General features: G+C 33.4%; 2 protein-coding genes across 2 annotated transcripts; one reads left to right on the top strand and one right to left on the bottom strand.

Annotated features, from left to right (window-relative positions):
* The first annotated feature begins 2,827 nt into the window (after positions 1-2,827).
* LOC139888006 (phytochrome B-like) lies at positions 2,828-7,582 on the top strand. Its single transcript, XM_071871044.1, has 4 exons — positions 2,828-4,871; positions 5,429-6,239; positions 6,428-6,721; positions 7,152-7,582. Exons 1-4 carry the CDS (start codon positions 2,828-2,830, stop codon positions 7,357-7,359), a joined length of 3,357 nt encoding a protein of 1,118 aa, XP_071727145.1. The 3' UTR covers positions 7,360-7,582.
* A 6,736-nt stretch (positions 7,583-14,318) lies between these two features.
* Positions 14,319-15,394, bottom strand: LOC139888000 (uncharacterized). Its single transcript, XM_071871041.1, has 3 exons — positions 15,371-15,394; positions 14,962-15,134; positions 14,319-14,844 (listed from the first exon to the last, which is right to left on the bottom strand). The coding sequence occupies exons 1-3, from the start codon at positions 15,392-15,394 to the stop codon at positions 14,319-14,321; spliced, it is 723 nt and encodes a 240-aa protein (XP_071727142.1).
* Between the last annotated feature and the right edge of the window lie 12,587 nt (positions 15,395-27,981).

The following is a 27,981-nucleotide window of genomic DNA, read 5'->3' as shown; positions in this document are numbered from 1 at the left end:
ATATATATGAATATACCTAAAGGGTTAAGGTATCATAAGCATCTAATGTAAAACCCAAGGGAATATATTCCATTAAATCACAAAGATTTCTAAGTGGGTTTATACAAACGGGACGTATGTGGTATAACCGATTAAATGACTACTTGATAAAAAAAAGGGTATAAATATAAACTTATTTTGCACGTATGTTTTATAAAAACAATGTTCGGATATGAGATCGTAGTTGTTTATGTCAATGTTCTTAACATCATATGAACAAATAAAGAGATCTATGAAATCATTCAACTTCTAAAGAATTATTTTGAAATGAAAGATCTTGAAAAAACCAAGTATTACCTTGGATTGCAAATTGAGCATATGCCTAATGGTTTACTTGTACATCAAACAACTTATACCGAAAAGATTTTAAAACATTTTTTTTAATGACAAACTCATTGTTGTTAGATCACTCAATATTGACACTGATCTATTTTATCCCTGCGAAGATCATGAAAATTTTAACAGATCGGAAGTTCTATATTTTAGTGCAATTGAGGTTCTTATGTATCTTATAGATTATACAAGATCTGACATTTCTTTTGCAGTTAATTTGTTGACAAGGTTCAGCTCAGCCCCTACCAAAAGACATTGGAATGGGATCAAACAAATAGTTTGATACCTTCGGGGAACTACTGATTTATAATTATTTTATTCTAACAACTCGAAACAAGATTTGTTTGGTTATACAGATGCAGATTATTTATCCGATCTACATAAAGCTAAATCTCAAACTGGATATGTATTCCTAAATGGAGGCACCGCAATATCATGACGTTCTCAAAACAAACACTTGTTGCAACATCATCAAATCATGCCGAAGTGATTGCATTACATGAAGCTACTCGGGAATGATTTTAGTTAAGATCAATGATACAAATCATTATTGATTCTTGTGGACTAGAACGCTATAAAAGCGTAACAACTATCTATGAAGATAATACAGCTTACATAATACAAATGAAAGAAGAGTATCAAAAATGACAGAACAAAACATAAATGCTGACGAGGTGCTAAAGCTATAAACGGTCTTAACGGTCATAAGTTTGATGGAAAAGAATGGTATGTTGGTAAGGCTCAGAAAAGACTACAAGAGAATAGGAATTGAAACAAGGGTTTGAGCAAACCATGAAGGAGACTGTAGACAAATCACAGGGGCTAAACTTGTACATAAAAGATTTAGATGATACAGTTTCAGATGAAAACCTCAGATTCTTCTCATATACTCAAGATCTCGTAAAAGACAACCAGATTAAAATGAGATACGTTCAATCAACAACTCTGCTGATCTTTATACCAAAGCACTGCCAACTGCTATTTTCAGAACACACGTTCATAATATTGACATGAGGCATGTTCAGAAGATGTAACAACTCAGACGTTGCCTACTTGAGGGGGAGTCAACTCTATGCTGCACTCTTTTTCCCTTAGCTAAAGTTTTATCCCAATGGGTTTTCTTTAGCAAGGTTTTTAACGAGGCAGTACTAGTTATTCTCTAATAAAATTGTCATCCAAGGGGGAGTGTTATAAAATATCTAGATTGGATGTTAATTTTATTATTATTATATTTCTTGCATAGTAATATTCTATGCTATAAATAGACATGTATGGTAGCCATTTAAGGTGCACCATTTCAAGAAGTGATTAGAAGAAAAGATTCAAGAAGTCGGGGAAGAGCTAGATCAAGAAGTCCATCAAGGAGCAAGAATGTAATGTGTTAGAATTGTTAACAAGTTGGTCACTATAAGTCAAAGTGCTCGAGTTATAAGTTAGGTGGGAGCGCAATGACTACGGTGATTAAGGATGCGTTGATTGCATATAACCACGTTAAATTCTTGTGTTTTTTTTATGCTCTTGCTTTCGTTCTTCGTGTTTGTTTATTTTAATCCGTTTATTGTCAGTGAATTTGATAACAGAGTGTTATCAAGTCTTGTTAGGGTCACCTAATCGCTTCCTAACACAAAATACTAAATCATGATTGTAAAAGTACCCCAAATAAGCTGACTAGTTGAAATTTTGAATTAGCTTGACTAGAACCCGAATAGCCTCTAACTAGGTTTATCTATTCAATTAAAGCTATCAAAAGTCTTCAATCGGTTAAAGTCGGACTTATTAGCTCAAAGTTCGATACACTCGGTCAAAATCGGTCAAATATAGTTAAAGTTGGTCAACATACGACTGGTCTTCATAATTATCTGTATTTATAACTCTCTGCAAGGTCCCAATTGTCTTGTCTCTAAATTAATGTTTTGGGTATGAAATATTTCATAGATCCTGATCAAAAAGCATGTCGTATGTCAAAGCAACTAAAAACAAAAATTGTATTGTATAAAAAACTTAATAGAATAAAGGGGAAAGAAAAGGCCAAAAAATACGCAGTACAAGGTTTTTGAGGTGAGATACAGTCAACACAATACAACAGTCCCAGACCAGATACAATCTGATGCTCCTTTTAAACATTAAATCCATAGTATTTAGTATTAAATAATAAAAAGTAAACATCTTTTTCATAACAATCATCATTTCCAAAATTAAAAAACAAAATCTTCATCCATTATATCATGTACACCATGCCTAAAAACTTGTACCTTAATCTATCAGCTATTGTAAAGGGTGTTGCTATTTGAAAGGCCACATTACACACTTCATAGCAACAAAAAATGCAGCACTGAGAGTTGGTAGAAAAGTCCATCATGGGTACCCATAAATATCAATTTACCATCTGGGTTTTTGTTTTAAGCATTTAAAACACAAAAAAGGTTCAATCTTTATTCAAAATTATTTCAAGAAAATGGGTTCTAGAAGCAAAACAGGCTCAAAATTATATACCCAACCATCATCAACTTCAAACAAAAAGGTGGCTGATTCTATAAGTAAAGCCACTGCACAATTCACAATTGATGCAAGATTACATGCTGTTTTTGAACAGTCAGGTGGTTCTGGTAAGTCTTTTGATTACTCAGAGTCACTTAAAACTACAACACAATCATCAATCCCTGAACAACAACAAATTACTGCTTATTTATCAAAGATTCAAAGAGGTGGTCACATTCAACCATTTGGTTGCATGATTGCAATTGATGATTCTAGTTTTAAAGTAATTGCTTTTAGTGAAAATGCTAGTGAAAGATTAGGTTTAGCCCCACAATATGTTCCAAGTATAGAGAAACAAGAAATATTGAAAATTGGGACTGATGTTAAAACCCTTTTCACCCCTTCAAGTTCTGTGCTTTTAGAAAGGGCAATTAGGGCTAGAGAAATCACACTTTTGAACCCTCTTTGGATCCATTCAAAGAATTCAGGGAAACCTTTTTATGCAATCTTGCATAGGATTGATGTAGGAATTGTAATTGATTTGGAGCCCGCAAGAACCGAAGACCCGGCTTTATCAATTGCCGGGGCGGTTCAATCACAAAAACTTGCGGTTCGGGCCATTTCAAATTTGCAATCTTTGCCAGGTGGCGATATCAAGCTTTTGTGTGATACTGTGGTGCAAATTGTGAGGGAGCTCACGGGTTATGATCGAGTTATGGTTTATAAGTTTCATGAAGATGAACATGGTGAAGTTGTGGCGGAAAGTAAACGGGCCGATTTGGATCCGTATATCGGGTTACATTATCCCGCAACGGATATCCCTCAAGCTTCAAGATTCTTGTTTAAACAAAACCGTGTTAGAATGATAGTTGACTGTCACACGAAACCTGTTCGTGTGATCCAAGATGAGTCGTTGATGCAACCGTTGAGCTTGGTGGGTTCGACCCTTCGGGCCCCACACGGGTGCCATGCTCAATACATGGCTAACATGGGTTCCATAGCTTCGTTAGCCATGGCGGTTATTACTAATGGACTAGAAGACGAAAATGGTACACAAAGAGGTTCAACTAGACTTTGGGGTTTAGTAGTATGTCACCATACGTCGGCTCGATTCATACCTTTTCCTCTTCGTTACGCGTGTGAATTCTTTATGCAAGCGTTTGGACTTCAATTGAAAATGGAGTTACAATTAGCCACTCAAATGTTGGAAAAACATGTTTTAAAAACACAAACGTTGTTATGTGATATGATTCTACGCGATTCACCTACGGGTATTGTGACCCAAAACCCGAGCATTATGGATTTGGTTAAATGTGATGGTGCGGCGCTTTATAAACAAGAAAAGTACTACCCGTTAGGTGTAACACCAACCGAAAACCAAATCAAAAATATTGTAAAGTGGCTAGCCGTGGTGCACCATGACTCAACCGGTTTAAGCACCGATAGTTTAGCCGATGCCGGTTACCCGGGGGCCGTTGCCCTCGGGGACGCGGTTTGTGGTATGGCTACAATTTTCATTAATTCAAAATATATATTATTTTGGTTCCGATCGAATACGGGTAAAGAGATAAAATGGGGTGGAGCGAAACATCATCCGGAAGATAAAGATGATGGTCAAAGAATGCATCCACGTTCTTCGTTTAACGCGTTTTTAGAAGTTGTGAAACGCAAAAGTTTGCCATGGGAGAACGCTGAAATGGATGCTATTCATTCTTTACAGATAATTTTGAGAGATTCGTTTAAAGAAGATGATGAAAATAAATTAAAAAGTGTTGTTAATTGTGAAATTGATGAAAATGAACTTAGTTCGGTTGCACGAGAAATGGTTAGGTTGATAGAGACGGCTAATGTACCTATAGTTGCGGTTGATGTTGACGGTCGAATAAACGGGTGGAACGCAAAGGTTGCAGAGTTGACGGGTTTATCGGTCGAAAATGCTATCGGGAAATCGTTGGTTTACGATCTTGTGTATAAAGAATCAGAAAAAACTGTTGCTAAACTTTTGCATCGTGCGTTAAGAGGTACCTATTTATTGAATTAAACTTATTTAATTTAATTTGAAATATAATTTGAGAACTGAGATAAGCCAACTGAGGGTGCAATTTTGACCCATTAAGTTTATAGTTGGCTGTGTTAAAGAAAGCAAGATGGACAGCAGTTTAGCAGTTTAGGCTGTCGTTAACGTGCATAAAAGTATTGTACAATTTAATAGTTGTTACTGTAAAGTCAAAATGTTTATGTACAACACCTTTTATGCACGTTTTGGGCTGTCGTTAGAAAAATCCTTTGTATAAACATGGAAAGTGACTGATTAATTACTTGGTTTCCATTTATATATGATAAGTTTAACTATTGCTCAGAGTGTAAATGTTAGCAAAAAACTTTGTTTTAACAACATTAAAATAGATAAAAATGTGTGCCATGTCAACCCAACCCGTTTAACCCAAAAAAGTCACAACTTTAACCAGAACCCACAGGTTTAAACTTTTTTACAAACCAGATTAACTGTGCCATCCGAAATCGAATCGAAATCTACTGGTTTTTATGGAAAGTGAGTTGTATAAATATGTTTTTTTAGGTATAGAAGATAAAAACATTGAAATCAAATTCAAGACATTCAGTTCATCATCAATGGAAGAAACTGCAGTTTTTGTAATGGTCAACGCTTGTTCAAGTAAAGACTATACAAACAACATAGTCGGAGTTTGCTTCGTGGGTCAAGATGTCACGGGTCAAAAAGTCATAACGGACAAATTCGTCCAAATTCAAGGCGATTATAAGACCATCGTGCATAACCCGAACCAACTTATTCCACCAATATTTGCGTCCGACGAAAACACGTGTTGCTCCGAATGGAACATCGCTATGGAAAAACTAACCGGGTGGGCCCGAGGTGACATCATCGGAAAAACATTGGTCGGTGAGATTTTCGGTGGATTTTGTCGTCTAAAAGGACCCGATTCTTTGACAAAATTCATGATCATTTTGCATAACGCGATCAATGGCCAAGATACTGATAAATACCCGTTTTCGTTCTTTGATAAAAATGGGAACTTTGTGCAAGTTCTTTTAACCGCAAATAAAAGGATGAATATGGCGGGAGAGGTGATCGGTGCTTTTTGTTTCTTGCAAATCGCGAGTCCCGAATTGCAACAAGTTATTAAAGTACAAATGCAACAAGAAAGAAAATGTTACGCGAGAATGAAAGAATTGGCGTACGTTTGTCACGAGATCAAGAATCCGTTGAGTGGTATTCGTTTTGCGAATTCTGTTATGGAAGCTTCGGATTTAACCGAATATCAAAAACAATTGGTTGAAACATGTGAAGCGTGTGAGAAACAAATGTTCAAGATCATAAAGGATGTTGATAAAGAAAACATCCAAGACAGGTAAATTATCAATTAAGTACTATAACTTTTACATGTGGCAAATTGGTTAATTAGAGTGAAATTGGGTAGAAAATAAAATAGGTCCAAATGGGTTGGGTCTAGTTGGATGACCCCTTAACACCTTCCTTTTTTTTTTTTTTTTTGTAAGTTCTACTTTTTTTTTTAAATTTTTTTCTTTCAAATTATAGTTCATTAGAGATGGAGAAACATGATTTTGTACTAGGGAGTGTAATTGATGCTGTAGTGAGCCAAGTAATGTTACTGCTGATGGATAGAGGTTTGCAACTGATTCGAGATATTCCAGAAGAAGTCAAAGCGTTGACCATATATGGTGATCGAGTAAGAGTTCAACAAGTTCTGACCAACTTCTTATTAAATATGGCGCGCCATTCGCCATCACCAGGCGGTTGGGTGGAAATTCAAGTTCGGCCAACTCTAAAGCTTACTTCTAATGGAGATAGCATAGCGCATATTGCATTTAGGTATGGTTTCTACTTCATTTTCATTTTCAGTTGTTCCAACTAAGGGTGCGTTTGATAAATTGAATGATTAAGCGCTGAATGGTTCATAATCTGAATGATTTAAAGGTTCTGATTGTTTATAACATGTTGATAATCATTTTGAGTGAACAGTGTGAATGCTGTAAGATTACCTTATCAACCATTTGCATAAATAAAAGCCATTATAGTTGTTTAATAGGTGTTCAGAGGTAGAAACAAATGCACTGAATGCTGAATTGTTTAGCATTTAGCTCTGAACCATTCAATTAAGAGCTAATGACCCTAAGATTCCGCTAATGGTAAATTATACATTGTACCTTGATTAGAATAGCTAACATTTTCACCTGTCCTATAATAAGTATATAACTGCATATAACTTGAAAGTTGATGTATTTTCATGTGCATTTTAAAGGATATTGTCTCCTGGTGAAGGTCTCCCACCAGAATTAGTTCAAGACATGTTTCACAACAGTCAATGGTCAACCGAAGAAGGTTTAGTACTAAGCATGTGTCGGAAGATTCTAACTCTTATGAACAGTGAAGTCCAATACATTAGAGAATCGGAAAGATGCTATTTTCTTATCGATCTTCAACTTCCACAGTTTAACCGAAGCTCCTAAAGCGTCGACTAGAAAATATCAATTAAATAACCGATAACATGGGGTTTTCGAATGTTTCCTGACGTAGTATATTCAAGTCTAATCATCTATCGAGTGGTTTTTCGTGGCTTAATGGCTGCCGGCTGCATTATGAGTAGTGATCTTTTACCCTTCGTTAACTTATGTTTGTACTAATTATTTTTTTGGTAAATAAACATATTGAGTTGGTATGATTTGTGAGAACTACCCGAATTTTTTTAGATATGTCGTCTTTTTTGTTAGTACAAATTAGTCGTGATTTTCAGAATGCTTGTTAGCTAAGTATACATGATATGGTGATGATTCATGCTGATAAAAAAGTTGTTAAGGCTTTTGAAAGAATGTGTACCTTATCCATGTACCATTATCACATACAACCAAATTCTACGTATATATGCAAGGGCGAATTTTCGAATCCGTAGACCGTTGATTTATGAACGCTTGAGCTTTTGAATCAGTTAAAATGGAGTTCTTATGAAGGAGATATCGCCAAAATGAAAGGTTTGCAGAATTTGCGAGTTGTCACCGTTTTATCTTTCATACGATCATACGGACTTATATTTGATTGATTCATAATTTCAAACGCTCGCAACTCGAATGACTATAATTTTTACTTCTATTGTTGATTTGTTTCCTAATATTCAAATATTCACACTTCCGTCAGGAATTGTTATGCTTATATAATATATATTTTTATTGCTATTGATCTACAAATTTTAGAATATTTGTAACAATATGTTAAGTAGTTTAATTAAATTTGATCGAACATAATTATAAGGTTACACATTAGTGTAGAGTTTATTTACTTTCCTTGTTAGGTAGATACAGAATGACTTCTAACAAACTAACAATTTATATTCTACGGGAAAATCATCGGATCATATCGATAAAACATGCAATATTCGCCATTCCTAACAAAATTGTCCACCACTCTACGTACGAAACACACATGAAACTGTACGTACAAAACACACACGGAACGCGAGACGATATGCATTGGTTCTGTAACATGTCATAGCTACCTGTTGATATTGGACTACATAGATACCGAAACAGGCAAAAGCGTCATTACTTTTCTTTGTACAATCTCTCAATTTTTTTGTTAAAGATTATCAAAATATTAAAAATTACATAATACAATGTAATAAGCAGCCTACCGAATGTAAAAGGCTATATGATTTATACACCGTCCTATATTTTAATGACATTGATATATCCAACATCATTTGTACTTCATTCAACATAATTATGCGTTAACAGATTTTATAGTACATATTGATGCATGATTTATAGTGGATGAAGTAAAAATGATAACTACGAGATGACATGACATAGTGTAGCATATTAAACCCGTCAGATCGATTATTTGTTTCTTTCTCATCACTCCCTCAATACATTGATCCACGTAATTTTATTAATATTTTTCCATTAATAACTACGTGAAATATTCCATTTTAATAGTGATTTTCCTTATTTAGTTTTTAAATTAATATTTATTGTAAATGGTAGTTAGTATGAGTTATAAATGTTAAATTAAATATGCTAAATTTAATCCTAACCTAGAGGTTATACTTAGCGTTCTCCATAAAAACACTTTCTTTAAAGTTATAATTTAGTAAAATATATAAACTATTCTTTTTTGTCTCGAGTCAATCCATAATTGATATGAGAAAAGCTTAGTAATACTTTAAGGAGACATGCTAAGAATATTTGATGATGTTAAATTTTTCATAAATAATCTAATTCATAATTTTATAATCATGTATAATTGGAAACTAATAACTTTCATAAATGCATTTTATGTTATAATTAGAATGTTTTTGTTTATTATTTTATGCTTAATTTGTACTTTGGTTTTTGATGCAAACTTTTTATTTAACCTTTTCGTTAAAACTAAATGCAACTATAATTTTTAATCGATAAAAAGTATGATAAATTGGAATTGGTGTTAAAGTGATAATATTAGAAGTCAAAGGTAACGCACCGATAATTTAATTTAAAAATTACGGAGTACTCCGTAATATATTTCCGTTGACCCAAGGTTGATCCACCCTTTTTTTTTTTTTTTGAAAGGCAAGTTAATTTTATTAATTATGAAAAATTACACGAAATGAACTAGCAAGGAGCTAGAAGCAAAAAGCACGAAACTACATCCACGACTACACCCAACTAAAAACTCACAACAAAACGGACTGACATAAATAATAAAACACAAAAACGCGAGGACAAAAATGACGCACACCACGACAGGTCGGGCAACTAAGTATCCGACTCCGAGGACGCACATGAAGAACAACAAGAGCAGCAATCATCATCATCCTCGTCCTCTATCGAATTTTTCATCACATTATCTATGAAAAATCGATCTTGCCATCGAAAGTTTTCCCGACGTTGACAACGCTTCATGTTACTCATTTTCCACACATGTTTAATGAAATGACTTTTAATTAGGGGATGGACTTTTTTCCTCTTGCCACGAAAACGAGCTACAGCAGTGGATGATTGACAGGCGATAACCTCGTTTGAGTCGACATAAATCTTCTCACCCGAAACGTTTCCATTCACTGCTGGAGGAGGGACTAGTCCGTTTGAATTACATCCCACCTTAGACTCATTAAACTGAATTGGCCCATTAAGCTCATGTTCAGGCCCAACACCAATTTGATTTTGAAACTGCATTGGGGCAACCGAATTATCCACTGGTTCCTTGGTACACCCAACTTCACGCGAGTTCTTGATACCTGCAACACTATTGCTAATCTCGATATCTTTCTCTTTCTCTTTCCTCGAAACCCGATCATCACCTGTCACCGGAAAAACGTTGGACACTAGATCCGGTGAGGAGACAGAATCCGAAAAACCGTCTGACGGAGAAGGAATGAATTCCCCTTCTTCAAGGTCAGCCACGATTTCTGGTCACCCAACACCATCTTCAACTTGCCCAATTGATACATCTTCGCTTGATTTAAAATTATTTCCTACACACGTCGCCGTCACACACGGGGGAAAAGGTTGATCCACCCTTAATAAGATAATCTACAATATTCACAGTTTTTTTAACAATGCTTTATTTAATTATATTTTGAAGATTAAAAAACGTGTTAGATGTTGACTTTTTAAAGTCAAAAATCAATGAACAATGAACGTACCTGACAAAAAACTGTGACTATTAATTTATTTATAAACAACCGACATGTATGGAAAAAATATTTCATCTTACATAAAAAAAATTCAAGTGAAAACGATGGACCAGTTATTGGTCTTTTGTTTTTTTCTTTTACATGTTATAGATTTTGTGTGCGTTATTTATTTAATCTTTAATGACAATTTATACCCAAATTTGTATGGCACATATGTTAAGACTAAACTGGAAAGAGAATAATATGAGAAAAATTAGGATAGTGATTGTGACTTGAACGTCTAAATTCTTTTTCTTTTTGAGGTGATATGATGATTAAAAATGAGTATGATACAAATGATATGATATCAACTTCAAGATATAAGAAGTAACATTAGAATTAGAGCTGACATTTTTTTTTTTTTTTTTAAAGCAAACTTATATTACTAAAGCAACACAATTACAGCATATGCAAGCTTCCAATAAATCATTGGAAGCCTAACATCCGAAGAGCATCACGAACATAAAAACCAAGCTACACGAACTAACAAAACACGATGTCAGCGAAGCAATACATATACAGACTATGAAACTGATAAAAACGAAGATGGGTTCGAGATCCATGTGAGCCAGTCGAGCTTTTTACCCCTTGCTTTAGATGAGATCCACTCGAAAGACTTAATTTGAATTTCATTAAACGCCACCGGAGAGTTCCAACAATTGCCTCGAAAAACCTTATTGTTTCTGTTCTTCCATATGATGTAGGCACTGATCCGTCTTACAGTTAACCATATTTTCCCCCCAAATGCAGAGCTACCCGGACAACTCTCGACACCGAGAACTTCATGAATACTAAAGCTAGTAAATGGCCCCATATTCCACCATTTATACACTCCATCCTAAATCTCGATCGCATGTTTACAAAATACAATAGAGTGTTCAACGGTTTCCAAATCATTATCACATAACGGGCATCGTGTTAATAATTTTGTAAATCTGATGAGTCAAAGAAGTCTTAGCTGAAAAGTATTTTGAGTTTGTATTATTTGAGTCTATATATTTCGAGTCTGTAATATTTAGAGTCTGGAAGATTGAAGAACACAGACTCTGCTCAACAAGAAATACAGATTCTACGGTTGCTGAAAAGAGATAAAGATCAAATCAATTACGCGTGAAATTATTGAAGATAAGAATGAAGAGATTTTATCTAAACTAATATCTCCGATTTCTATGAAAAGATCATTGAAGAGATATGATATTATCTAGTTTCCTTTTGTTTAGCTACGTCTGTTTTGGAATAGATTTGATAAGATTTGAGAAGCGTGTTTCTCGAATCTATAAATAGGGAACATGTAATTCATTCCAATTCGCCAATTCTATAACAATTATCTTCTCTGTTGTTTTATTCTCTTTGTGTCAATTTAATTGTTAAAGTTCAATTGATTCCGTACTTTATAACTTATTTGTTATTCTGTTCAATTGATCTTATATAAACGTTCTAGGTCGTTGATTGTGGACCAACACATAGGACGGAGTGAAGATCGATACCGCGCTTGTCTAATTCTACTTTAACGGGCAATATTTTAAGACGAGTTTTCCACACAAAAATCTCAACCTTTTTCGGTGCAAACTTATTACGAATGGTTTCAGACGACAAGGTATTCGACCCGAGCAGCTGAGTATCGATTAGAGAAGATAATGTCTTGACCCGAAATAAACCGTCGATGTTCATAGAGCATGTCCAGCAATCCCTCTCACCTTGTGTAAATCTGAATGATGCGATTAATGTTGACAACAAGTCCAGCTCTCCTGCGGCTCGGCCTGTAGGAATTCTTCGCTAATTACCCATTAAACCCGAAAAGTTATTTACCTCAGAGACTCGATCCTTCACTGTTGCATCAGGCTCATTTTCCAGCCTATATAGTCTGGGAAATAGCATGGAAAGCTTGTCTTGTCTAATCCAATGATCATGCCAAAACCTAGTAATACTTCCATCACGAACCGATTTGCAAAAGTAATTCTTGAAGTCCACATGTGCCTGCTCAATATCACAACCTGCTAACACAATATTATACCATGCCCCGGCAACCGAGGGGCTCACACTCCCCGAAACCAAGCCACCATTAACACCGTGTATGCTACGAATAATTTTAACCCAATATGCATCGGTTTCGGTTTTAAACCTCCACCACAATTTACCCAATAACACAAGATTTTTGCTTTTTAAAGACCCGATATTTAACCACCCCCCCCCCCCCCCCCCCCCCAATTTTCATATGTATTTAAAATACTCTCCCATTTAACCCAAGAATTTTGTTTTGTGTACCCAACCCGACACAAAAAATTTACGTCTTACACTCTCAAGAAGTTTGATGATGCATGGAGGAGCGCGGAATAGCGAGAAGTAGTACAAAGGTAGACTCGAAAGAACCGATTTGATGAGTACCAATCTTCCACCAAATGACATCGATCTCATTTTCCATTCGGATAATTTCTTCTCGAATTTGTCAACAACCGGTTGCCAATCACACAATTTTTTCATTTTCGACCCAACAGGAATACCAAAATAGATGAACAAAAAATTACCAATTTGACAACCCAAGTGTTGGGCTATCGGGAAAATGTCTGAGTGATCAACACCCACCCCGTACACACTACTCTTGCTAAAGTTTACTTTAAGACCCGAGGCAAGTTCGAAACATTTTAGGATGTTCCTGAGATTAAAGGCATTCATACAAGATCATTCACCGAAGAATATGGTATCATCTGCGTATTGGAGATGCGATAATAGAACCTTATCCTTCCTCACTTCAATACCCTTAAACAGTCCACGGTCAATAGCTGCTTTCATTAGAATATTCAAACCCTCGACTGCTAGTATGAATAGAAAAGGCGAGAGTAGATCACCCTGTCTCACACCTCTTCCGAGCCTAAATTCACTTGTTGGAGAACCGTTGATTAGAATTGAGATAGAAGCCAATTTTAAGCATGCACTAATCCAACCTCTCCACTTACCGCCAAAACTCATGCTTTTCATAACATCAAATAAGAAGTTCCAATTAAGGCTATCAAAAGCCTTTTCAAAGTTAACCTTGAATATTAGTCATTTCTTCTTATTAGCTTTGATGTACTTGACCATTTCGTTCGCAATTAAAGCACCATCTAAAATATATCGACCTTTTAGGAATGCACTTTGTTCGCTTCCAACTAGATTCGGTAGGATTTTCCTGAGACGATTGGATAGTAGTTTAGCTTCAATTTTGTAGTAACTACCGATGAGGCTGATCAGACTGTAATCACCAGGACATAAGGGGTCAGACTTCTTAGAAATAAGTGTGACAAATGAAGCGTTGCAACCCTTGGATATCTCGCCTTTATCACAAAACCATGAGATCGCCTCAATGAGCTCTGACTTGATGGTACTCCAAAACTTTTTAAAGAAACGCAAGTTATACCCATCTGGTCCTGGAGCTTTCGAACTTCCACAGTCGTTTATTGCTTCTAATATTTCTGATTCAGTGAAGCATCTTTCAAGTTCGGCTGCTGCTTCATTAGAAATTGTAGGATAACTCAGATCTTCAAGTAATGGTCTGTTAATTTTTGGTTCTTAAAAGAGTTTGGAGAAGTGATTTAGGGCAGCCATCTTGAGATCTTGGGGATTATCATTCCAAACACCATAAATATTGAGGCCCCATAAATTGTTCCTCATATAGTTGTTGCTAATTACCAAATGAAAGAACTTTGTGTTTTCATCTCCTTCAAGAGCCCACCGAACACGAGCCTTCTGCTTAAGCATACACGTTTTGATTTTTTCTTTATCAAGCTAAGATTTACGAGCTTCTTTCCATTCTGCCAACTCGTTATCATTAAGAATAAAGGACTCTGGTTTGATTTCTAGTGTTTGTGCCTTGTTTCTGTTCGCCTCAATTTCCAGATCTAACAAACTGTATTTTTGATTACTCCATGTCTTCAAAACTAATTTAACCTGCTTGAGTTTATTCAAAAGGATTAGGTCCTTTAGTGTGCTTGAAGGAACTGTTGTAGCCCACGTCGACATTATTAGCTTTTCTACTTCATTGTCATCTAACCATGCGTCGAATATTTTGATGGTCTTTGGGCAGAAATCTTTTATATCATCGAAAAGTGAAATAGGGCAATGATCAGAGTCGGTTCTTTCCATTACCACAACAGAGAGATTTTTCCACGCCAATATAAATTGTTCCGACACGAGGAATCTATCTACTTTGCTAAACTGTAATCCATCCTCACTAACGCGAGTGAAGCATCGTCCACCCAAAGGAATCTCAGTAAGGTTGTTTGAATTAATGAACTTGTTGAAGCGTTTAACCCTACTTTCAATAAAAACACAGTTTAGTCTTTCATCAGCTTTTCTCACCCCGTTAAAATCACCACAGAGTGCCTAAGCTTCAACACTGTTACCGATTAGATTGGATAGATCATCTCACAGTTTGTTTTTGCTACAATCATCGTGTGGCCCATATATGTTAAGAATGTTAAGAGCTATATTGTTACTTCTCCAAGTGTCACGAACACCAATAACCCGATCTAATTTAATGACATCAGTTGCTTCAAAAAGGTTTGAGTCCCAAATTAGCAATTGCCCTCCAGATTTGCCTATCTTCTCTTATTGAATAAAGTCACAATTTAATGAACCCCAAAGCGACTCAATCCACACGTTATCAACTAAATGGAGCTTCATTTCTTGTAGGGCTAAAAAGGACGGTTTTTCACTAAAGATCAATTTCTTGATAGACCCGAATTTACTTTCTTTCCCGGATCCAAATGTTCAAAGATTATATGAGATAATCTTCATAATGAACAGCTGGATACGAAGGGAGGAGAAGTTTTTCTTACTGCTGGGATGGTTTCTTCTGCCATTTTAGCCCTAAACGGTAGCTAAATTCGTAGATCCCTTCGGTGTTGATTGAATTGAAGGAACCAGAAGAGCACAACTTGAGCTGTCCATCCCCTTGACCTGAATTTGACAAATTGCGTTCAATATTCATATTGAATAGATGCGTCGAATCACTGGATGACCGATTTGCTGCACATGTAGAACAATTTGATCCAATAGGCTGGTTTTTGGGTCTCACTTTCTTGGAAACACTTTTGATATTCAACATTCGAGAAGAAGTCTTCTAACGCCTTATACTTGTCCAACAACAATCCCTTCTATGGCCGACTGATTTGTATGTTGAATCGCCAACTTTTGATTTCTTTGACTGACTTGGAAGTGGGTGGGCATGTCTGTTTGGTGTATGGTGAATTGATTTTGGTTTAACAAGTTTAAAAGGATAACTAGTCGGATTGGTTTAGGGAGGTGGGTTAGAGGATGGTGGGTTAAATGGGATTGGGGAGTGGAATTGCTATTGGTATTGGGCTTGGTGGTAGTGTCAAAAATTAGGGTCAATTGAAGTGTGACAACTCGGAAATTTCTGACCAAATTTAAACTCTAATCTTTATATTATTCCGACATGACAAGCAAAGTTTGTTAAGTTAAATCTCAAGAATTTTAAACTATGTTCATACATTCATTTAATCTCGACCAAATTCCAACGATTCACGAACCATTATATAATTGGATATGAATATATATATATATATGTATATGTATATATTATAACTTGAGAATATTAACAAAGTATTAAACGTATAATACTTTACATGAACGTATTTGTATGTTTATCGATGGAATTAGAAGATGATATCAAATGATTGATTTATCAGATACATTGTATGATTATGAGTCTTTGTTGAGAGGTCCACTTTGATTTAAAAAATCTTTCCGTTTTAACAATATTTGGAAAATGATAAAGTGATTTACGAGTAAGAACAAATTGTTAATCATTGAGAGTTAGACAAAGGATAGTGGAAGATTGAATTTCATAAAATTCGATTGATTTATTTTTCAAACGTGCGAAAACGCTTTATGATATAATGGAACTTGATAATTAAATGTCCTTGTTTAAATAACGTGAATTAGAAGATTAATTGTTAAATATATAGAAAACTCGCAACTTGTATTTAAAACATGTTCATTAAATATATATGTTTTCAAATTAATTAAGTGGATGATTGTAACAATTGGTTATTGTTTCGATGAATACTTAGTCATATCATTTAGAATATTTTAGAAGTTAAAATGAATAATGGAGTATAAACAAAGTATATCAAAATTAAGTTTTAAAGTATAAACGATAAGTATTATAATATTTTCTAAACGAAATTTAAAACGAACTTTGAAATATAAATAGTTTGAAAGACAAAATATTATATCATTAGATAAATATTTCAAACATATATATTATGTACAAATTTACAATTCTAAATAAAAATATATATATATTTTAACTTAGTCATAAAACGTCCTGATTTAAAATAATATATTTTGGTAAACAACGAGTCACTGATTTATAGAAGCAAATGACCACAACGCTCAATTTTATAAGTTATTTTTTTATAAGGTAATTTATTGATGAGTAAGTAAAATTATTAATAAGAGTACACGTCGCGTAACGTAAAAGGCTAGTTTTCTAAACGTACGAAAATGAGTTCGCAAAATCGAAAACGGGACATGAGTCGAGTGACAATGTCCACGTCATTTGAACAAAAATTACATTTTTACTATGCTCGTAAATATTATATAATATATATATAATTATATAAATTAAATAATTAATTATATAAATAATTAAAACGAGTGTTGGCAGAGCACAAAGTGGGATGTGAGCTGGAATCTCCTTTCATGCGATTGCATGAAATAAATGAAGAAACCCCATGCGGTCGCATGGGGTGTAAAGGGTGGACACTTCCTTAAATTCACTCTATTCTGATTCATTTTGCAAACTCTCTCGATCTCTTTATATCTCCCAGTATGTGTATATATTTATATTATTAATATTATAAATTTTATTATTATTATTATTATTATTATTATTATTATTATTATTATTATTATTATTATTATTATTATTATTATTATTATTAATATTAATAATAAGATTAATATTAATCTTATTATTATTAGTACTATACATAAAATACTACGACAAGGTTTTGAGCGAGATATCTCAAGACGGGTTTTTCGAGTAGGATAGGGCTAAGGAAAATATGGGTTATATCTATGGAGGTTATGGGTAATGTTCGAGGGTATGCTCGTGAGGTCGATCTAGTGTTTATCACCTCCGTTGCGTCTACGTACCTTTCATGCAATAATGAATCTCAATATTGATACGTGAGCACTCATGACTTAACTTTTATATATTATTAGTGTATCCCTGACTAGTGGTCGAGTAGATATGATTATGCATACTTGTATGATTAATTTTGTCGTTAAATAGCTTATGATAGATTATGAATTTGATACATATGCCATTGAGATAAGGTATATGATATGCATGTCGTTGGAAAGCTAGCGAAAAATCAAGAACTTTTCATTTAGATATCAAATGATTTCGATGAACGGATTAAAAGATATCGTCAATTGAATTATCTATAATTTTAAAAGTATTATTGTTAAAATAATTATTATTATCGTTATCGTTATCGTTATCGTTATCGTTATCGTTATCATTAACGTTATCGTCGTTATTATCATTATTATCAATATTATTATTATTATTATTATTATTATTATTATTATTATTATTATTATTATTATTATTATTATTATTATTATTATTATTATTATTATTATTATTATTATTATGATGATTATTATTATTATTATTAATATTTTTAAAATAATTAATATTTCTCAAAACTATCATTTTATTATTTTTATCGTCATTATTATTATTTAATGTATCATTAATATTAAAACTATCATTTTTATTAAAATTATCATTTTTAATAGAAATATCATTTTTATTATAAGATATCATTATTATTATCATCTTAGTATTATTAATTATCATTTTAATAGAACTATTATCTTTATAAAATATTATTATTATCACTGTTAATATTAAAAAGTATCGTTATTATTATTAAGATTATCATGATTAGAGTTATCATCTTATCATAATTAATATCCTCTTTAATAAATATAAATAATGTTATTATTATTAGTAGAATAATAATAATTATTATTATTACAAAATAATACAACTTTTACTTATTATTGTTATTATCGATATTATTTTATCAAATAAATATGTGGTACAAAGATATTTTTACCACACGTAATATAGTTACATTAATAATACATATCACTGTATTTTTACGATATTAAGTGAACTTTATAAATTTTACTACTTAAGATATATAAAAGTATATTTTATCATATATAAACGTTGATATAATTTTTTTTTATTATTAATAAATGACTTCTATTATTTACCATAATAAAATCTAATAAATATATTTAAATATATAAAACGATTACATTTAAGTTATATAATAAACATATATAAATTTTTGGAAATTATTTTGGGTCAAATTTACTTTTGTTAACTTTTGCATGATAATCTCGAGCATTAGGATTGTGATACACTATGACTTGACCTAAATTGTTAGACAGATATTGACCATTATATAAATATATATGTACTTAATTTAGGTTCGTGAATCCGAGGTCAACCTTGCACTTGTTCAATGACGTCATATGTATTTTTACTACGAAATACAGTATTGTGAGTTTCATTTGCTCCCTTTTTAAATGCTTTTGTAATATATATTTTTGGGACTGAAAATACATGCGCTGCTTTTATAAATGTTTTACGAAATAGATACAAGTACTTAAAACTACATTATATGGTTGGATTATTAAACAGAATATCACCCTTTTTAGTCTGGTAATCTAAGAATTAGGGAACAGAAACCCTAATTGACGCGAATCCTAAAGACAGATCTATTGGGCCTAACAAACCCCATCCGGGTTACGGATGCTTTAGTACTTCAATTTTATCATGTTCGATGAGAGTCCCGGAATGATGGGGATATTCTAGACGCGTTCGGTTAATGTCGGTTACCAGGTGTTCACCATATGAATAATTTTTATCTCTATGCAGTTTATGCGAAATGCCTGATATGAGATGGATTTTTAATTCGCGGGTTATGCGTGTTATTTTGTACTCTGGTTACGTGTACAATTATATATCTGGAAATCTTGTAGTCTATTAAAAAGATGAAAAATGATTGTTTATGATAAAATAATGAACTCACCAACCTTTTGGTTGACACTTTAAAGCATGTTTATTCTCAGGTATTAAAGAAATCTTCCGCTGTGCATTAGCTCATTATAAGGATATTATTTAGAGTCATTCATGGCATATTTCGAAAGACGTTGCATTCGAGTCATTGAGTTCATCAAGATTATTGTTAAGTCAATTATAGTTGAATGTATTATGAAATGGTATGCATACTGTCAACTTTCGGTGTAAAGAAAGTTTGTCCTTTAAAAACGAATGCAATGTTAGTAAAATGTATCATATAGAGGTCAAATACCTCGCGATGTAATCAACTATTGTGAATCGTTTATAATGTATATGAACGGGTCCTTTCAGTTGGTATCAGAGCGGTGGTCTTAGTGAACCAGGTCTGCATTAGTGTGTCTAACTGATAAGTCGTTAGGATGCATTAGTGAGTCTAGACTTCGACCGTGTCTGCATGTCAAAAGTTTTGCTTATCATTTTGTGTCGAAAATTACCTACTTATCATCCTTAGGAAATTACCAGCTTATCATTCTTAAGTCTAGACACATCTTACTGCATTGATTGCATGAATAGTGTATAGACAAAATTCATATCTTAGAGTATCTGCTAAATCATATCTTATCGTATCTAGTACTGTAAACTTTGCCTGACATATTCCGTAAATTCCTCCATAATCTACGAAAATCTTTTGTTCTATATATATAGATATTCTATGTAATTAGAATACCACACGATCGTCGGAAAATCATTTCATATCGAAAAATCCTTTATTCAATCGTACGAAATGGAATTCGTCATTAGTTCAAGTCACTCGGATTCCGAAATGGAATCCCACTCAAGCTCTGAAAGCAGTGTGACCGGAATGGATCAACCAATCAGCCATCATCTATTCTGGATGAATTGGGGATGGGTTCATAGCCTCCTTAATCATTGGAGACAGGATGAAGGCGTTCCTTTCCATCCACCACATTGTCCTCTTGGCGAAGAACCTGAAGCACTTACCGGCAAACCTGTCCGAGATACCATCTTCTCTCTCATTTCCCGAGTATCTCGTCACGATTATATACTCTCTCACAATCTAGATCTTATTCATCCACTCTTTCGAACCACCAATCATCCCAGAGTAATAGAAGAAGTCAACGAGCTTCGCACTTGGGTAGTGGCTTTGGAGAATATGGTGCAAAGGTTACAAACACTAGTAGCAGCACCAGCAGCATAACCAGTACCACCATCATCAACGCCAACAATACCATTGCCACCTCCAACTATAACAACGTTGTAAACCTCAACTTTACAATTTGTCCCACGAGCACAAATGTCATACGCTCTGTAGATACCAAGGAATACCAACAATAATAAACTATGAAGTGTTGATTCAAAATTTCATTGGAGAAACATTCTGCGACGATTATGTAGTCTCTAAAGTCTTAGAGATTATCTATTCTATCCCTAACCATAAATCAGTTGAGTGAAACACAATTATAGGAGAAAGAGTAGGAACCCTGACAAGAATGGTGTATGATTTAGAAGTTAGAATTGTTTTACCAACAGCATCAACAGTATCGTAGCATTACCATCACAGTCATTGCCGTCTGCATCATCAGAATCAGCAGCACCTATAACATCACAAACTCCGTCAGTTCAATAATCACTGTGGACATCATTACGAATCAATAACGCGTATATTGTATCAACGAGTTATGAAGTATTAACTCATTCCATATGAAGAAATTATATGTATATTTTATATATATATAAATTTTGAGATCAAAATAAATCTTTCTGTACTAAGCTATTATGTATGGATCTTAACTACTCGGTTAATTCATACTACTAATATGCTATGATGTACATCCTTCTTCAGCAACTTAACCATCATTAACTACAATATCTGTTTTAATTCAATGAATTCCAGCTCTTAATAAATCAAGTATATTATTCAAATATATGTTTGATTTTACACTTTCATCATCGATGTACTCGAAACTTTTCTAATAACATTATTCGTACCTTGCAAAATTCACAAGAATTCCACAACCACCAACATCATGCATCAACAAATAACGAAATATTAATTCATAATTTCAAATTTCATTGGATAAATACTCCGTAAAAGTAATGTAATTTATAAAGCCTTTAGGGATTATTCAATTCTAGTTTCAACCGTAAATCGAATGAGTTTAATTTAGTATTAACTAATTAAAATCTATGTTACATCTGAAGAAAATATATATATATATATATATATATATATATATATATATATATATATATATATATATATTTACATAAAGACTATAATAAAATTCTTTTGTACAAAATGTTAATTGTGAAATTTTTTTTAACGGTTAGGTAATACCCGATATATATATATATATATATATATATATATATATATATATATATATATATATACATATATATATAAATTCACAATTTATATGTTACATTCTTCGAATCTAATTCAGGAATCAACAACTATACGCACTATTTTCTCAACAATATACATTTCTTCACATGAATCAAAATAACCATTTTCATTCTAGTACAATTACACATTCTGATTTTTAAATCTCAGAATTCAACTCGAGATATAACCAAAATCATCACTATTAGATTCTTACATCTTTCAAAGCTATACTTTGACTTCAAAATGAAATGTCCCGTTCATATTGATTATAAACGTTCCATATTAATTGATTTCGTTGCGAGGTTTTGACCTCTATATGAGACGTTTTTCAAAGACTGCATTCATTTTTAAAACAACCATAACCTTTATTTTATCAATAAAGGTTTTAAAAACATTACGTAGATTATCAAATAATGATAATCTAAAATATACTGTTTACACACGACCATTACATAATGGTTTACAATAGAAATATATTACATCGACATATGTTTCTTGAATGCAGTTTTTACACAATATCATACAAACATGGACTCCAAATCTTGTCCTTATTTTAGTATGCCACAGCGGAAGCTCTTAGTATTCACCTGAGAATAAACATGCTTTAAACGTCAACAAAAATGTTGGTGAGTTATAGGTTTAACCTATATATATCAAATCGTAACAATAGACCACAAGATTTCATATTTCAATACACATCCCATACATAGAGATAAAAATTCATTCATATGGTGAACACCTGGTAACCGACATTAACAAGATGCATATAAGAATATCCTCTATCATTTCGGGAAATCCTTCGGACATGATAAAAACGAATTCGAAGTACTAAAGCATCCGGTACTTTAGATGGGGTTCGTTAGGCTCAATAGATCTATCTTTAGGATTCGATTCAATTAGTAGATCGGTTTACTAATTCTTAGGTTACCAAGCAAAAGGGGCATATTCGGCTTCGATCATTCACCCATATAATGTAGTTTCAATTACTTGTGTCTATTTCGTAAAACATTTATAAAACTGCATGTATTCTCATCCCAAAATATTAGATTTTAAAAGTGGGACTATAACTCACTTTCACAGATTTTTACTTCGTCAGGAAGTAAGACTTGGCCACTGGTCGATTCACGAACCTATAACAAATATGTACATATATATCAAAGTATGTTCAAAATATATTTACAACACTTTTAATACATTTTGATGTTTTAAGTTTATTAAGTCAGCTGTCCTCGTTAGTAACCTACAACTAGTTGTCCATAGTTAGATGTATAGAAATAAATTGATATATATTATCTTGAATCAATCTACGACCCAGTGTATACACATCTCGGGCTAGATCACAATTCAAAGCATATATATTTTTAGAATCAACCTCAACCCTGTATAGCTAACTCCAACATTACTGCATATAGAGTGTCTATTGTTGTTCCAAATAATATATATACATGGGTCGATATGATATGTCAAAACATTTGCATACGTGTCTATGGTATCCCAAGATTACATAATATATTAGAATACATGTATAATACAATATAAGTTAGCTAGGATATGATTAATATAGATTTGTTACCAATTTTCACGTAGCTACAACAAGCAAAAATATCTAATCTTGTTTTACCCATAACTTATTCGTTTTAAATCCGTTTTGAGTGTTTCAAGTTGCTATAGTTTCATATTGAACTTATGTTTATGAATCTAAATAGAAAAAGGTAGTCATTTCAGTCGAAAGAACGACGTCTAGATGACCATTTTGGAAAACATACCTCCACTTTGAGTTTAACCATGATTTTTGGATATAGTTTCATGTTCATAAGAAAAATCATTTTCCCAGAAGAACAACTTTTAAATCAAAGTTTATCATAGTTTTTAATTAACTAACCCAAACCAGCCCGCGGTGTTACTACGACGGCGTATATCCGATTTTACGGTGTTTTTCGTGTTTTCCGATTTTAAATCATAAAGTTAGCATATAATATAGATATAGAACATGTGTTTAGTTGATTTTAAAAGTCAAGTTAGAAGGATTAACTTTTATTTGCGAACAAGTTTAGAATTAACTAAACTATGTTCTAGTGATTACATGTTCAAATCTTCGAATAAGATAGTTTAATATGTATGAATCGAATGATGTTATGAACATAATTACTACCTCAAGTTTAGTAGGTAAACCTACTAGAAGTGATAAGAAATGATCTAGCTTCAAAGGATCTTGGATAGCTTGAAAGTTCTTGAAGTAGAATCATGACACAAAAACAAGTTCAAGTAAGATTATCACTCGAATTAAGATAGTTATAGTTATAGGAATTGAATCAAAGTTTGTATATGAGTATTACCTTGATTTAGAATGATGTCTTACTAAAAACAACAAGGATTTCTTGAGGTTGGATGATCACTTTACAATATTGGAAGTGAGCTAGTAAACTTGGAAGTATTCTTGATTTTATGAAACTAGAAATTGTAGAATTTATGAAGAACACTTAGAACTTGAAGATAGAACTTGAGAGAGATCAATTAGATGAAGAAAATTGAAGAATGAAAGTATTTGTAGGTGTTTTTGGTCGTTGGTATATGGATTAGATATAAAGGATGTGTAATTTTGTTTACATGTAAATAAGTCATGAATGATTACTAATATTTTTGTAATTTTATGAGATATTTCATGCTAGTTGCCAAATGATGGTTCCCACATATGTTACGTGACTCATATGGGCTGCTAATAGCTGATCATTGGAGTGTATATACCAATAGTACATACATCTAAAAGCTGTGTATTGTACGAGTACGAATACGGGTGCATACGAGTAGAATTGTTGATGAAACTGAACGAGGATGTAATTGTAAGCATTTTTGTTAAGTAGAAGTATTTTGATAAGTGTCTTGAAGTCTTTCAAAAGTGTATAAATACATATTAAAACACTACATGTATATACATTTTAACTGAGTCGTTAAGTCATCGTTAGTCGTTACATGTAAATGTTATTTTGAAACCTTTAGGTTAACGATCTTGTTAAATGTTGTTAACCCATTGTTTATTATATCAAATGAGATGTTAAATTGTTAAATTATCATGATATTATGATATATAATATATCTTAGTATGATATATATACAGTTAAATGTCGTTACAACGATAATCGTTACATATATGTCTCGTTTCGAAATCTTTAAGTTAGTAGTCTTATTTTTACATATGTAGTTCATTATTAATACACTTAATGATATATTTACTTATCATTTAACATAATTAACCAAGTGTATCAATATTTTAATATGATTCATATGTAGCTAGTAAAATGTTGTTATAACGATAATCGTTATATATATCATTTCGAGTTTCTTAACTTAGTAAACTCATTTCTTATGTATATCACACATTTTTAATATACTTAGTGAGATACTTACTCATCATAATCTCATATCAACCATATATATATGTCTATATATACCACAACATGTATTTTTTACAAATTTGTAACGTTCGTGAATCGCCGGTCAACATGGGTGATCAATTGTCTATATGAAACTTATTTCATTTAATCAAGTCTTAACAAGTTTGATTTCTTAACATGTTGAAAACATTTAGTCATGTAAATATCAATCTCAATTAATATATATAAACATGGAAAAGTTCGGGTCACTACAGTACCTACCCGTTAAATAAATTTCGTCCCGAAATTTTAAGCTGTTGAAGGTGTTGACGAATCTTTTGGAAATAGATGCGGGTATTTCTTCTTCATCTGATCTTCATGCTCCCAGGTGAACTCGGGTCCTCTACAAGCATTCCATCGAATCTTAACAATCGGTATCTTGTTTTGCTTAAGTATCTTAACCTCACGATCCATTATTTCGACGGGTTCTTCAATGAATTGAAGTTTTTCATTGATTTGGATTTCGTCCAACGGAATAGTGAGATCTTCTTTAGCAAAACATTTCTTCAAATTCGAGACGTGGAAAGTGTTATGTACAGCCGCGAGTTGTTGAGGTAGCTCCAGTTGGTAAGCTACTGGTCCGACACGATCTATAATCTTAAATGGTCCAATGTACCTTGGATTTAGTTTCCCCCGTTTACCAAATCGAACAACGCCTTTCCAAGGTGAAACCTTAAGCATGACCATTTCTCCAATTTCAAACTCTATATCTTTTCTTTTACTGTCCGCGTAGCTCTTTTGTCGACTCTGGGCGGTTTTCAATCGTTGTTGAATTTGGATGATTTTCTCGGTAGTTTCTTGTATTATCTCCGGACCCGTAATCTGTCTATCCCCCACTTCATTCCAACAAATCGGAGACCTGCACTTTCTACCATAAAGTGCCTCAAACGACGCCATCTCAATACTAGAATGATAACTGTTGTTGTAGGAAAATTCTGCTAACGGTAGGTGTCGATCCCAACTGTTTCCGAAATCAATAACACATGCTCGTAGCATGTCTTCAATTGTTTGTATCGTCCTTTCACTCTGCCCATCAGTTTGTGGATGATAGGCAGTACTCATGTCTAGACGAGTCCCCAATGCTTGTTGCAACGTCTGCCAGAACCTTGAAACAAATCTACCATCCCTATCAGAGATAATAGAGACGGGTATTCCATGTCTGGAGATAACCTCCTTCAAATACAATCGCGCCAACTTCTCCATTTTGTCATCTTCTCTCATTGGCAGGAAGTGTGCTGACTTGGTGAGACGATCAACTATTACCCAAATAGTATCATAACCACTTGCAGTCCTTGGCAATTTAGTAATGAAATCCATGGTAATGTTTTCCCATTTCCATTCCAGGATTTCAGGTTGTTGTAGTAGACCTGATGGTTTCTGATGTTCAACTTTGACCTTAGAACATGTCAAACATTCTCCTACATATTTAGCAATATCGGCTTTCATACCCGGCCACCAAAAGTGTTTCTTGAGATCTTTATACATCTTCCCCGCTCCGGGATGTATTGAATATCTGGTTTTATGTGCTTCTTTAAGTACCATTTCTCTCACATCTCCAAACCTTGGTATCCAAATTCTATCAGCCCTATATCGAGTTCCATCTTCCCGAATATTAATATGTTTCTCTGATCCTTTGGGTATCTCATTCTTCAACTTTCCTTCTTTTACAACCCCCTGTTGCGCCTCCTTTATTTGAGTAGTAAGGTTAGTATGAATAATTATATTCATAGCTTTTACCCGTATAGGTTCTCTGTCCTTTCTACTCAAAGCGTCGGCTACCACATTCGCCTTCCCCGGGTGGTATCGAATCTCAAAATCATAATCATTCAACAGTTCAATCCACCTGCGTTGTCTCATATTCAGTTGCTTCTGATTAAATATATGTTGGAGACTTTTGTGGTCGGTATATATAATACTTTTGACCCCATATAAATAATGCCTCCAAGTCTTTAATGCAAAAACAACAACACCCAATTCCAAATCGTGAGTTGTATAATTTTGCTCGTGAATCTTCAATTGTCTAGACGCATAAGCAATTACCTTCGTTCGTTGCATTAATACACAACCGAGACCTTACTTTGATGCGTCACAATAAATCACAAAATCATCATTCCCTTCAGGCAATGACAATATAGGTGCCGTAGTTAGCTTTTTCTTCAATAACTGAAACGCCTTCTCTTGTTCATCCTTCCATTCAAATTTCTTCCCTTTATGCGTTAATGCAGTCAAGGGTTTTGCTATTTTGGAGAAATCTTGGATGAATCTTCTGTAGTAACCAGCCAATCCTAAAAATTGACGTATATATTTCGGAGTTTTTGGGGTTTCCCACTTTTCAACGGTTTCGATCTTTGCCGGGTCCACCTGGATACCTTCGTTGTTCACTATGTGACCGAGGAATTGAACTTCTTCTAACCAAAATGAACACTTTGAAAACTTAGCGTACAGTTTTTCTTTCCTCAATACTTCTAG

Source organism: Rutidosis leptorrhynchoides, chromosome 1 (genome assembly GCF_046630445.1).
Source record: "Rutidosis leptorrhynchoides isolate AG116_Rl617_1_P2 chromosome 1, CSIRO_AGI_Rlap_v1, whole genome shotgun sequence".
NCBI classification, from domain to species: Eukaryota; Viridiplantae; Streptophyta; class Magnoliopsida; order Asterales; family Asteraceae; genus Rutidosis; species Rutidosis leptorrhynchoides.
Note: the sequence above shows the minus strand (reverse complement) of the source record. Positions and strands in the feature narration are given on the sequence as shown.